The sequence below is a fragment of the Denticeps clupeoides genome, chromosome 3, assembly GCF_900700375.1.
Source record: "Denticeps clupeoides chromosome 3, fDenClu1.1, whole genome shotgun sequence".
Lineage (NCBI taxonomy): Eukaryota > Metazoa > Chordata > Actinopteri > Clupeiformes > Denticipitidae > Denticeps > Denticeps clupeoides.
Genome location: NC_041709.1, coordinates 6,636,724 through 6,651,136, shown reverse-complemented (window position 1 = coordinate 6,651,136; position 14,413 = coordinate 6,636,724). Strand labels below are relative to the sequence as shown.

The window sequence follows — 14,413 nt, the reverse complement described above, 5'->3', positions numbered from 1 at the left end:
AGTACCTGGTGCTTGTGCTGATTGAGGAGAGGAAGCTCTGTGTCCTGGGTGGGTGAAGAAGTAAGCTGTCGCCGAGTGGGTGTGTCTGAGGACTCCTTCTGTTTGTTTCGGCACATGCAGACCAGGAAAAAGAGGCAGGCTATGACCAGTGGGATGGCGATGCTGGGAATAAGAATGTACAAGATCTCCTTCTTCAGGTTCTCAGGAGGCTCTGGAAAAAAAACAAAATCATGCTTTGTTTGCAGTTTTGTTTATTAATAATTAACATGCGCTTGAAAAGAAGAATTAGATTCCAGGTCTACTCACTGCATGGGTGAATGTCACACAGGTCGACTCTAACATGGGGGTCCAGGGTGAAGCACCAGGGCGCCTCCATCTGGCCGCCAGGATTTCTGCAGAAGTTGTGTCCTCCTCTGAGCTCCGGGTACTCGTTGGGCGTCATGTGGTGGCCGTGAGGGTACTGTGAGCTCCAGGACTGGCACTGGTACCCAGACTTGGTAACACTGAGTGTTCCACGGTAGTTGGCGCCACTGCCATTGTAGCAACTGTGATCTGGAGAAGGAACTTTCACAAGGACTGAAAATTAGTGAAGCTGCACTTGTTGACGTGCTTCGACACCACTAGAGGGAGCTCTTGGCTCAATAAGACTGCAAACTGAAGAGCGCTTTAATTTGAGTATCTGCAGAAAAAAACACACACATTTTCCCAGTGGTGGTATGTGCAAATTTAGACTGGAATTTCTTTAGAAAAATATTCATTTGTAAAACAACGTTCTTGCTTCACATACAAGTGATTATTCATTATTTTTCATTTTGGCTAGAAGCAATGAATTATCTAGCCAAGTCTGACACTAGGTCTGTCTATGAGTGCCACTTACATGTTCCCAGACGGTCAGCAGGAACGCCGATGCGCATGCAGGTGGCGGCGTCTGGCGAGCCGGGGTGCGGAAGCATCTGGCAGTTGGGGAGCTCCAGCTGCATGAGGATGAGTGGGTTGGAGCGGGCGATGGTGTACTCGGCGTGGCACAGGTCGTTCTCCAGCGCCTCACACTCGTCCCGGCACAGCAGCCTGCGGCGTGGAACCCTGGCCCCTTCATCGCACAGCGGGAAGACGTAGTGGCAGAAGGAGGGGATGGCGAACTGGGAGCACTGGTCTGACAGCTGAGTGGATGTGCCAATCATTGTGAACGCAGCTGTAAGGGCAGTAAAGACAGAAAATATTTTATCAGCGCGCTTTTGATAAAAAATGATTAAGAATTAGTTGAAACTGAGCCAGTGGTGTCTTATTTCAGAAACTGGACTGTGGTCCACCCCAAGGTTGTGAGATTGGATATGGACGAAAGTAATGAAATTAAATGAATTCTATTTCCTCAGAGACACTACGCCAAACATGAGCTCAACATGAATGATTGGAGGATTGCAAGGAATCATTTTCCCATACAAAAAGAGCCAAAGGCAGCTGATGTTTTAACCTGTATTTGGGTGGATTACTCGGCGTTACTCACCAGTAATGCGGTTCTCACTCTCCCCCTGCATCTGCAGTGACTCCACATAGATGCTCCTGTTCCCAATGAATCGGGCACAAGCGATGCCACGGTATGGCTGGCAGAACCCCTTCTCCTGGCCCCTGTAAGCACACAGGACCGCCACATTCCTATTACAATGCCAGTACTCCATGGTATGTCGCTTCACAAGAAAAGTGGGGAAGGTAAGGCAGAACCTTAATTCTGAGGGCAGCATTTAAAAAACATGACTGATCAAGGCCAGATGGGGTCTCACTACAATGGACCCTGGGAGCTTCAGGAACAAAAGCTCTAACAGAACACAGATCATGTTAAGCAATTGCCATAAAACAATCAAAAAAGTGCCCGAAAGCCACAAGCAGAAGACTTTATTTACTGAAATACCAGAGACGCGTACATGCACATTAGTGGTAAAGCATCCTGCGTGTGCTAATCCACTCGTGTGGCCAGAACACTATTAACTCATTAGCACCTTGGCCAGTGATGCATGGAACAGACGTAGGGAAAATTTGAGGTAAGAACATTATATGCTCTGTGAGGGTGCTCATGTTCTAACCAAAAGGTGAATGGATGGATGAATGTTCACTTAACCATGTGTTACCACATACACATACAAGTCTCACTTTTTGACATCTACACATGCAAAAACAAAAAGCTGATGGATACCCTTTATACTGTGGCCCTAAACCAAGGTAAACCTAGACCAGATTGTCTTTTATTTATCTTGAACAATATGCAAAAGTTATGGCTCCCACAGGACTGAGTCAATAAAGAGCAGATTTGGAGTTAGAAGGGTAGGAATATTTTGGAGATACTTCCTTTATTCTCCACAGACAGGCCAACTCACAGGATCTCTAGCCGTAATTCACATTCACACAGCCACAACCTTCATAAGTCAGGGCACTCACTCACTCACTCACTCACTCCTTTCACTGACTACTGTCCAGACCAGCCTTCAACTGCCCGCTGAGATGGGGGTGGGCCAAATCCCAGGGAGGGAAGCCACAACGACCCCAGAGAATTCTGGCCAGAAGAGGGGGTTACTGAGTTTAATGTCTCATCGTGACCCTAACCAAGCTGCTTTTCTACCGGGAGGGATGTGGGCTGGTGGAGAATAGTGATGAGGTCAGTGTAGACTAATGTTTATGGACTGAAATCCCACACATAGCGAGTCGGATCTGGGCCCTTTCCACATCGGCATAAAAACTGACGCAGGACATCTGACACAGCAGAGCAGGAAATGATGTCGGCCGTTCCCTGATCTGGATCTGTGCTGATAGCGGCCCACACCAGAGGAAACGGCACGCTTTGGCCAATGACTGTGACCGGTTTCAGTGGGAATTGTTCGCTGCGCTCTAGCCGGTGTTGAACATTACACTCGCAACGGAAACAGGAAGTAGTCAATCTCTGCACTGAGGTGTGCATGTTAAATGTCAGACTGGGTGTACTGCAAAGCTGATCCTAAACACAGTAATAACCGGACGTTCCTAACTCTCGCTTGCTGACTGGACGGCTTGAAAGAGAGGGATGCTTTTCATTAAAGAACATGTTCTGAAACAGAGACGCTACATCTTACAGGAAATGACAGCGTGGGCATTAGCTGAGATTAGGTGCAGACAGAGTTAGATGGCAAGGCACTAAAGACAGCTTTTGGGGTGGGGGGGGTGGCGGCTTGAGGGGATTATTTCTCCAATACATCCCCCTACGCACATGGATGGGCTGATCAGAACCAGGTCTTTAAACCGCTTCTATACCATTAATCAGATTCAGAGGAGGATTCTGAGTTTTCTTGAAAGTGATTTGAGGGTTGCCGGTGCCGATAAAAGAAAGTTGTCCACACTGCCGTAGCTGCAGTGTGGTGAATGGGATTTGGGTGCCGAGCTACAGCAGAACTCCTCTGGAAAAGGAATGTTTCACTGTTCGTTTCTAATTCTCTTCAAACCCGGCAGTGGCACGTAGCCAGCAGAGCTGTCAGTGCCCTGAAGTCCCGTGTCCTTCCAGCATCAATATCACATATGGTTACAATTTTACTGCAATTTTGGATCGACTGCAGGGAACCATTTCTCCAGCTTATGTTTGAAGACTTCTGGGTTTGAAGAATTAGATTAACTTCCTACTCTCTTTGCATTTCACAAAAAGAGGCAAAATGTAAATAAATGAACATACAGAGTGAAATATAGGGAGCATGTCCAGGAGGAGTAACATTGATTCTTCTTATCTAAATCTGGTAGCGGCCAGTTGCAAAAGAAAGTTGTTGCTTTCTCATGCTAATTTACTGATTCAGTGCGAGGTTTACTACATCAAATGCTACCCAAGACATACACGAAGGACACGATGCTCCCTTACAGACAGATCTTCCTTCTGCAGACGACAATAGCCTGCAGCCTATACTTACTTACTACATAAGGACTTTTTTTAAAACGTGGAGCTTCAAATATCCAGTGTGGTTTTTGACCACACAAAAGAACGTATTTGGTGTGACATCCTTGCATGTGACTGCTAGGTTCTGTAGACTGATTCCCTGTTCACTGGGCTTGGCTGGGATATAGCTGCTAACCATATTCCAATAAGACTTGTTTCTCCAAACTGGTGTGTCAATATGTACATAATAAAGTAAACTTTACATAACATACACTTTGAGATGAAATATTCAATATTTTATAGAGAGAAAGAGAGAGAGAGAGAGAGATTGATAGACATCCATCTATATACATATGTGGGTGCGTTATATTCAAGTTTATATATAGGTTTAACAGTTTGAGTAAATGGCTGACTGTGCTGAGAGCGGCGAATGTACAACACTTAGACTACACAGATTTACAAGGGCAAGGTGTCATGTTGGAGTAGGGGGGAAAAAAAAATCTACATTTTTGTTCAACAAAGCCAACATTCAAGCAAGCAACGCTGTGTAATATACAGCATATTCAATTATAATTGTACAAGCCGTCTCCATATGTGGAGTTAGCGTCAGCAGTTTGTTCCAACACATATGTTTTGCGGTATTACGGTTTGTGATGAAGATGTGTGGAAACTGAGAAATCATGTGTGAACTGAAAGCCCCCATTGGAGGAACCATCAAGCCGTTTGTTAGTCTCTGACATTCACCAGATGGCTCTTTTAGTGAGAATACTGAAAAGGGAGGAGGAAAAAACAGCCCTAAAATTACAGCATCCGGGGCAAAAAGAAAAAAAAATCTGTTGCAACAAATGTGAGGACATTTAAGGATTTAATCATCACAACAGGGTAATTGTACTAATACCGAAATCAAGCAGTGTAATCAAAGGCCTATAAAATGCCATTTTAGACACAGCACACACACAGTGCACACCCTGAATGTGGATTTGGTTTCAACCACAAAAGTGTTAAGAAGAATATTTCTGACCTGTATTTGATCTTTGTGCCAAAATTGGGCAGGGAGGAGGCCAATACTGTAAAATGTTAGAGGTTTTAAAACGCTTACCAAGTTATTTTCTCGTAAGAACCGAGCGTTCTAGCAAAGGCAGAAAGAAATCAGGAGAAGACTACTAAAATCTCTGTTAACAAGCAGACAGATTGCCTGGAAGCTCTATAAATAGCACAGACAACAGAGTAAATTTGACAAAAGTGTCAAATAATAGGTAATTTGGCTGGATTTCTACATCGTATATAGAAATTATTAATAAAACATTAGGTATTAATATTGACGTTCATTTTAAACATTATAAGGGAACAAATAGTGAATAAAATCCTAAGATGTTTCATATTGGTACGATCGTGAATTGATGCTGCACACTTATTATTTCCTTACATGACCCATAGTTGCTAGACTGGATCCAGTTCATATGGAAAAGGACCAGAAATACGCCTGTAATCATTAACACGGACGGTACAGTTTTCATGTGGAAAGGTTCTCAGCTCATGGCTGACTGCATGCCTGTCGCTGCTGGTTCTGTAGAGTGTTTTCACTTTGTGCCACAAGATGGTGATCATCACTTCTGCCACAGAATGCATGGAGAACCCCCAGAACTGGACCAGTGACAGCAACACAGAGAGGGAGGCATCCTGGGATACTAGAGCTCAAGTCGCTAAACACCAAGATATATTTATATGCAAATTTATATTACACCAGATTCTTTAAGGCATTAACCCTCACTGCGGGTAAAGGGTAGGACAGTAGGAGGGAGAGATAGGGCACACAAAGGCATTCTTTTAAAAAGGAATTTATGACGGCAGGCCTAATCTGGCCTAGGGTGCAGAGTAGCCTTAGGGGACTAACGTCATGGAAACCTGACTATCAGGGGGCCGTCGATCACCCCTCATATTGTCCCAAAACTGTCCAACTCCGCACTCAGCCCTTATCATTGTGGGGCTGTCTGAGCGAGAACAGAATACAGCTAGTGACAATGGACAAGTAGTAGAACAGATATCACATCAACAGAACAAAAGGGACAACCAAATGACCAAAGTAAACAGTGAAACTTGTCTGGATAATGATTTGTTTGTGTTGATCCTCTAAAAGCCATTACGAGTCTGTGCACTCGCTACTACAATGAAAAGACGCTTTTGTTTGAAACCATCCTGCGAGCTGGACCAATGCTCTGCAATACAGCTTCTCAGACGTGGCGCTATTTATTTTGACTTGGGGGATGGAACAATTAAGGACCCTGCATGAGCTGTCGTTCCCAAGTGGAGGGTGACTGCCAGCCCTCTCTCGGCCTCAGTAGGAAATTAGGCAAAGCCCAGCCTGTGCCAGAATGGGCCTTTTGTTCCCAGCACAAAAAAAAATAAAAAATTAAGCGCTGCAACTAGACGTCCTCATCAGTGTTTGTCACTCACATCTGTTGATACTGGCCCATGTGTAACAAGCGCTCAGTAGCTATACAGAGATGAAGGAGACTGGGGGGCTTTGGAGGAGGGCTGGGTATTGCTGTTTTAGGGCACTGTTGGGTTACACATGCTGAGCGAGCAAGAGAGTAAGAAATGGTAGTAAACTAACAGTACCGGGTCGGGTTTGTCGAAAAAATCAGCAACCCGTCAGCTATACTACTATTCAGGTGAAAGAATGAAAAAGAAAATGGACCAGGTATTGATGTGAAGGCCATATAAACTGCTTTGTTCCTCCAGTGTAGCACAGGGTTTCATGGGAAACCAACTACAAGCCCATCAACTAAGGGAATAATAAAACTTGACTCAGCACTCCTCCCCAGCTCTGAGCAAACAGCCCTCCACAGCTGTCTGGCTCCCCTGCAGAGGAATCCTTTCTCCTTTATCAGCGCACAGAGAGCTTGTGTCTCACCGCACGACCACTGGCACTTCAAAAGGGAGCGTGTGGGCGGAGCTGCAGGCGCCTCCTAATGAGGTCATCCACTGCTCCGCAGCTCTCATTTATGGCAATGCCAAACATTTCTGCTGAACGAAGGGTTCACAAAACCTTCAGCAAGACGCGAGTGGCTTTCTCTGCTTCATGTGTCTGTTTAGGGGATGCATTTTATAAAAACACTAAAAAAGTAACATTGGTATGAAAATGTCCTGACCACATTATTGCTCTTCATAAACGCTTATTGGAAATGATTGGTAATCTAGATATTTGGATTGAATGCAAACAGGCTAGCCCATTTATCAAATAAATATGTAAATCTACTACTTACGATTCTGGTCCATGTGTGGGAGACTGCCCTGTAAACATAAGAAAAAAGCACATAGACTCTGTTAACTAAAGTCAATCCAATCCAGCAGTATACATCCTGTTAATTAGGTATAAAGGTCACGTGCATGACGAATATGTTGCCCTGTGCTGAACCCTTGCATGCTTTTCTCATTTAAACTACAGCTGGACGAGATATTACATAATACGGATCTGAGCTGTGACACGGTGACAAACTGCCTGTCAGAGGAGTCCTCCCTCCATGGGAATGACCTTTAATTATAGCGAACCTTCCATTACAGCCTTGCAGCATCTTTCCAGGGAAACAGAGGCCACGGCTTTAGCGGAGAGGCCTTCCGAAACCCATCACGGGTGGGCAGGAAATACAGACAGGAGCTTCTCAGTCATGTGCGCACAATATTATTAGTATTATTTTTGTCCCGACTTTGGACATGGAACAGTGGGGGGTTGTTTCACGTCCACCCAGTCCGAATGCTGCAGACTGGAGATTTATACTGGTGCCCTCTAATAAATCTATAGGAGATGCCAGGCTACGGCTTTTGCACACGTGAGGCCTTGAAACAGTACAGCTTCAGTTCCCTTAGACCAACAAGCTCCCCACATAATAACCCCGAAAGGCCAAGGAGGAAAGAAAATAGAAGGGATATGATGTCGACTTTTAACAGCATGCTTAGAATAAATGAATTGCGCCTTAAAAAATGAATAGCCATTCAGGGTGCATTGAAGCCGTTTTTGTAAGTGAACACAGGCCGCTGGAATCCTGATACTCGCTGTCCTTCTATTTAAACCCTCTGACCAACGCCAATCCTCATGCAAGAAAATTAATGGATGTTAGCAGCCGGTCTACAGGCTACTGTGAGAGGCTTTGTTGGAAAAGAACACCTATACAAAGAACCCAGTGTCTTAAAAAGTGTGACATTCGCACAGGGGGCTAAAGGCAAAGTGCATATGAAAGACAAACAGCGCAGGAATTTCCCTGAATTTGCATTTTAATGTAACATGCTCTACTGCAAGCATTTTCTGAGAAAGCACATTGGAAGTGGTTGGGATAATCAAGGGATGAGTAAGCGGAGGTCTGTGGGCACACAGAACACAAGTTGGTGGCATGCAAGGGTTCATGGGAAATGAGAACCGTAGTGATTTCTTTCCTCACTCATGGCTTAGAATTCATTTTTTTGTTGTATGTTCTTGTATGTAGAAGAACACCGGCTCCTACCTAGCCTGACGTACAGCAGTCCAGTGGCAGAAATGACCTTCTGCGGGTTGGAGGCCATGCACTGGTAGTAGCCCGTGTCGGTGGTGTCCAGGTCCTGGATGCGCAGCTTGGACCCGGCCTCCGTCTTGCGTATGGAGATGCGGCCCTGCTCCTGCACCACCGGCGCGTCGTTCTTCAGCCACTTGATGACGGGGCGAGGGTTGCCCACCACTTTGCAGTGCAGCGTGGCCGTCTGGCCCTGCATGATGGTGATGTTGCTCAGAGGCTCAACAAACTCCAGGAAGTAGCCTGCAAGAGGTCAGAGGTCAAGCCAGGCTTTCACACACCTCAGTCACCACCTTCTCCCAACTTCCTCACTCCAGCCGTAGTTGCATTCAGACTACACAGTTTGTCAAAATATTGCAACGAACATAACAGTGCAGAGCAATTTAACACAAAATACATATTATTACAACATGATAAAGAGAGCTGATTACTCTTGGTTGGAAGGTGTTAAGAAAATCTTCCTCCCTCTGGGTGTCACTTTCCTCACAGCAAACAAAACCAACATTTTAGTGCTTCCTCTCCTTGTAAATGCTTCATCTCCCTCGAGTTTATCTACTTCTCCCTTTTCCCTCTCAAACATGCCTCACATTCAGACAGATATAAACAAAGGGCTACACCACTGCAGCGAGGACCCTGCGTTTGAAGGCCTAATCCCATGTGAACTGCTGAACCCTGCAGGCCACCCGGCTCAGTGGGGACACCACAGTGAAGATGCCACATCTGGACGAAGTAACAGTGGGCTCTTCAGTCAAATAAACATCCTGCTTCCCAGAAGGCCTCGCCACGCTGACCTCTTTGAAAGCCCCTCTGTGTAGGCACAGCAGCAAAGCGAAGAGCTCAGGAGAGATCAATTGACTTTGGCAGAGATGCTGATCTGCTGTAACCCAGCTGATCGGGGGGATTTTGTATCACACCAAGTGCTTTACCACGCCACCATGCAGATTGTTCCCATTTGATGCATTTATTTTACCAACCAGTTATTTCCAGTACCTTTATATTTCTGTGAATAGCCAATTACGAATATACAGGGGTGTAGCCATAGGGGCCTAGTGGTAACACTTGCCTATTTTCCAGAAGACCCAGGATCAAACCCCACTTACTACCATTGTGTCCCTGAGCAAGACACCAGGGGACTGAGCCTCTGGATAAGAGCATCTGATAAATTCCATAAGCCTAAGTGTACACAGAACTCACTTAGAGCAAGTAAACATTAAAACACACAATTCAGTCTGCACTGCCACGGGTCCTGAACTAGCTTGTTGTATTCAGTCTCCAGTCCGCAAATCTGTAGCAAACTCCTGCTCACAGGGGAGTGAGAGATTACACTTTCCCCGAGGTGCGGAATGCAACAGCACCAGGTGACCTCAGAGGTAAAAAAAAGAGAGAGAGAGAGAGAGAGCAAGGGTGACAGACCGAAGTCAGAGGTGAGAAGTCCCACACGGTCTGGCTTGCTGAATGTGTAAGATCTTGGGGGAGGGAAGGGGATGCCGTGCCCTGATGGGACGCCCTGCCTCGAGGTACTCCTATCAGATCAGAATAGATCTTCTTTTTGTAATCAGACACAAAAGTAAAATAAACATAGTAAACGACTCTGTAAAAAAAAAAAAAAACATGCAGATAGTAGATCTCAGAGTTCCAAAGAGGCTCTGAGAAATCCAGTCTACAGTCTAAGTTTGCTAGCGGATATTATTATTTATCTCTGGATCAGGCCCACCGGGCCATAAGTGAGGCTTTGGGTGACAAACCGCAATAAAACGAAAGACCTATCAGGTGACAAAAGGACGTGTCAATCTTCAACCACCTTAAAATGCCACATACTGACCTGTGGCACAAAAACACAACATTTATTTCTTTTTAGCTTTGCCGTGAATTTGACTGAATATCTCCCGAGTCATGCACCCTGCCAGACGGAACGTTTATGCAAAGAAAACAACTTCATAGAAAGATGTTCAGTAACAGCTCTGTGCTCAGACGTGTGTGTGAGAGATGTCCACATCAGATAACACTTAACTCGTTTACACAGTATCCCCCCAACCTCTACTTAATCAGGTGGAAGCGGAGAAGAAGAAGAAGAAGGGGAAAAGCGTAAACCCTGCGGGTGTGATAAGGGAGTAATAACAGGACATGCACCACTTAAAGACAGAAGCGCAGCTGATACCCATTTAAAGAGGGAGGAGAAGAGACATGTTGACAGGAAACCAATGGGCAGGAACGAGCCCCAAAAAAAAAAAAAAACCAACAATAATAATAATCTCTCTTTCTTTCTTGAGGGCTCCTGGAATACGATTTGAATTTAGGCAACAGAAACGAGGTAAAATTTTGGACGATGAGGAAAAGAATGCGAGGGAGCGAGGCCGAGATGTTCATTCTCAGGCAGGTTCTCACAGGCACGTCGCAATCTGTCATCATGCAACAACATGACCAGGCGTCTGACAGCTGCTCTGGATGCTAGGCATGCGGCGGTGATGACCCTGATATAAAACTCACATGCAACCAAAGGTAGACGTTGCACAAGTCAGTATCGGCGCATCGTTATTTGCAATGGAGTGGAGGAGCATCTTCAACTTTCTCAAGTACGAATGAAAGCATGGAAGGTGTGGTGCTAACATTAAGCACTGTGAGAGAGTACATCAAATGTTGTGAAAAAATCATAAGAACAGTAAGGGCTTTAGAAACATCCTGCTTTGAAGACGAGGGGTCAACCCGAGGGTAAGAGACACGGCAGGGCGTGTGCAACGCGCAGCCAGCCTCTGCATGCTAATGGGAAGCAGAGCAGAAGATTAGCAGGCCGAGGGGGAAAGCAAGTGTGACTGGGACTCGGCATCAGTTTGAGGTTAATTCAATCACACTGGTGTTCTCACGCTGCACACGGGCCCGTTGGCTGCCATACAAGGCCCGATTCAAACAAATGTGCTCGCCAACAGCACCTCGGCCATTAGGGGAGTCTGGCACGTTGGTCGGCTCCAGAAGGTTCTGGGGCCGTACAAGTAGCCACAAAAGCTGACAGTGCGCCTGCTAATGCTTTTAAAGCATTTAGCGGAAGGTGAAGCGCGAGCCGGATGGGTAAACGAGTTAACAGGAACGGCGTCACCGTCACATGGCAGGTGATGTCCAGTTGATTGTCATACAGTAGCGTATATTTATAGAGCCACTCTTCGCAATTAGCAAATTACTGTCAATCACATGAGCGGAGGAATGCAACCTAACACAACCACACATCAACAGCATCCGGTCCAAACGAATGCGTATGAGGGCGTGTGTGTGTGTGTGTGTGTGTGTGTGTGAGAAAGGGAGGAGTCTGAGGTGCACGGCTGATGCAATGGAAATTCTGAAACTCATGGCCACAGAAGAACTCTCTCGCTGTGATGATGTCATGTCTTCATCCTCTTCCTCATCTCCTCCACATTTAAAACCAAAGTTTCCTCAAGCTGCCATGGAGGAATGTGCCCGCCCTCAGGCTGCTGGCAGCTGGCGTGCAGGCCCGAGCGGGCTTGGCTGAGTATGTGTGGTACTGATGTGGGTAATAAACAAAACCCCAGAAAAGCCAGCGCTGTTGAAGTGTTGAAAAGAAGATGCAATCTAAGATGGTCTTCGCCAACCACAGTTCCACAGGTTAATTAGACCAGGATATTGTCACTGAGGCAAGTCTGAGGCATTTAAAATAAAATTGAAAAATGGCCATGTTCGTGTGAAACACGCTCGTGGACATAAACATCTCAGAATGCAACTGCGGACCAGCTGCTACACGTCTCCATCGTAGAATAGTGTCTGATTTACAAATCCACAGAACGCTGATCCATCACCAGAGCGGGTAAAAATCCAGACTGCTCATCGGCGCATCGGAACTGAGGCTGTATTGAATGTCATGGTGGGAATAAGCTGATTGATCCCATTGGAGAGCTGAAACACAAAACAGCATTCCCCTCCCTCACACGAGCCTGAGCAACCCTTGGTTTCATGAACGACTGCATGCAGGATTACCATGCGACAAATGAGCTCCGACGAACAATGTTAACCAACGCAAGACGCCGAAAACAAAGCAACAGTCACAGCTTTAATATTCAATAGAAAACATGTGCACCAAACATGCAATTTCAGTAGGTCTGTGCAATTAATGGGCTTTGTATAATATAAATATATATACAGTACAGGTGTAAAGTTTCTCATTCAATGTGTTTTCTTCATATTCATGACCATTTACATTGGTAGATTCTCACTGAAGGCATCAAACCTGAACCTTAACAAAAAAAGGTGAAATAACTGAAAACATGTTTTACATTCTAGTTTCTTCTAAATAGCCGCCCTTTGCTCTGATTACTGCTTTGTACACTCTTGGCATTCTCTCGATGAGCTTCAAGAGGTCGTCACCTGAAATGCCTTTCCAACAGTCTTGAAGGAGTTCCCAGAGGTGTTTAGCACTTTTTGGCCCCTTTGCCTTCACTCTGCGGTCCAGCTCACCCCAACCCATCTCGACTGGGTTTAGGTCCGGTGACTGTGGAGGCCAGGTCTCCACTTTTTGTTAAGTACATAAATGTGTTCATTCATAGTTTTGATGCTTTCAGTGAGAATCTACCAATGAAAATAAAGAAAACACATTGAATGAGAAGGTGTGTCCAAACTTTTGGCCTGTACTCTACCTACATTCAATAAATTCCTGTATTAGTGGACAAAGTTAGATTTTGCAACATTCTCACTCAGTGATTGGCCTGTTTAAGTCCTCTGAGGACAGCTGGAGAGGTTTTTAAGAGTCTTTAAAATGTCAGTTATTTGTTAAGAAACCATTCAGACACACGGGCGGCATGTGATCGCGATCCTGTATAAAACGGTTACTCGCGAGCTCCATCCCGAAGTGGGACCCTAATGGCCAAAAACAAACAACCTCTGTGGCCCAGCATTTGGCATTAACCAGACCCGGCAAACTCAAGTGGTAGGTTTTCCTGAAATTACGACTTGATTTATGTCCACACACAAGTATACAACACGTGGCCGGAGCACTCAGCAAAAAATTAAGCTGCACCACCAGATATATAGCAGTAGAGCAGAATGTCCAGAAAATGTTCACGTAAATCCAGAGCAGCAGTCACTCATATTAAATCGAGATTTGAATGCATTCTGAAGTTTTAATACTAGTATAATCATACATTAATTGTTTAATGAATGGAAGGTAAAACAGAGGCCAATTGGTTATTTATATATAAATGATTTTTTACTGGGATGGCCACAGATGTCAATGCTACTATCAAATTCACTGGGTGAACAAGTGGTGCAATTGTGGAATTTAAGAGTCTTGATGGCATTTGATTCAAACAGAACAGACAATTTAGATGTGGTTCTTCCCATCCCCATCTATACTTAAGGTACTGTAATTGACCAATTTTGGGAAAATGTTTAACTTATGGCTATAAAAGCTTGTGAAAACTTTCCCCAGGTCCACAAATGCATCAGAGCTGTTCAGAGAGGAGCTCAGAGGAAGCCAGGTCATGACTGACAGGACTATCTATGAATAATGGGCCTCAGCTACATGAAAAGATGTGAGGGAAAAAAAAAATGAAGACAAAGACACCTGGGACATTCTGGAGATGCACAACTTCCTGTATCCACTATCCAAATATTTAAGTTATCCACTGAGGAAGCTGACAATAAACACTAGTAGGGAGATTAAGCAACACTTTTCAGCAGATGTTTCAACTGAAATGGACTGATCTCTGCTTTTATTTGGATACCATGCATACAAAGGCCACGTGTGGAGCACCTTCCAACGTCTGTATATTTTGTATCTCTTCTGTTTGTTTGCGTCTTTTCCCATATGATTATGCACTTTACGACTGGAATTTATTCCAGGAATAAATAGTATTTCACCTGACTAGACTGGGTTTTGATGTGCACCCACCTCCTCCACCTCCCTTCAACCTAAGAGCTCACATCGCTCAGAGCCTGGACAGAACTGATGCGGGAGCAGGCCAAAGCAGGCAGATAAGAGTGTACA

General features: G+C 45.1%; 1 protein-coding gene across 2 annotated transcripts in view; it reads right to left on the bottom strand.

Moving 5' to 3' along the window:
• ror2 (receptor tyrosine kinase-like orphan receptor 2) overlaps nt 1-14,413 on the bottom strand; it is a 48,359-nt gene that overhangs the window by 2,583 nt on the left and 31,363 nt on the right. Inside the window, exons 3-8 of one of the 2 annotated variants that reach the window (XM_028974238.1) lie at nt 8,383-8,670; nt 7,150-7,177; nt 1,505-1,626; nt 878-1,192; nt 307-564; nt 6-211 (exon numbers count right to left, since the gene is read on the bottom strand). In XM_028974238.1, coding sequence (XP_028830071.1) covers nt 6-211; nt 307-564; nt 878-1,192; nt 1,505-1,626; nt 7,150-7,177; nt 8,383-8,670 — 1,217 coding nt within the window. The remainder of the gene's footprint in view (nt 1-5; nt 212-306; nt 565-877; nt 1,193-1,504; nt 1,627-7,149; nt 7,178-8,382; nt 8,671-14,413) is intronic. The other variant, XM_028974239.1, reaches the window with a different exon arrangement.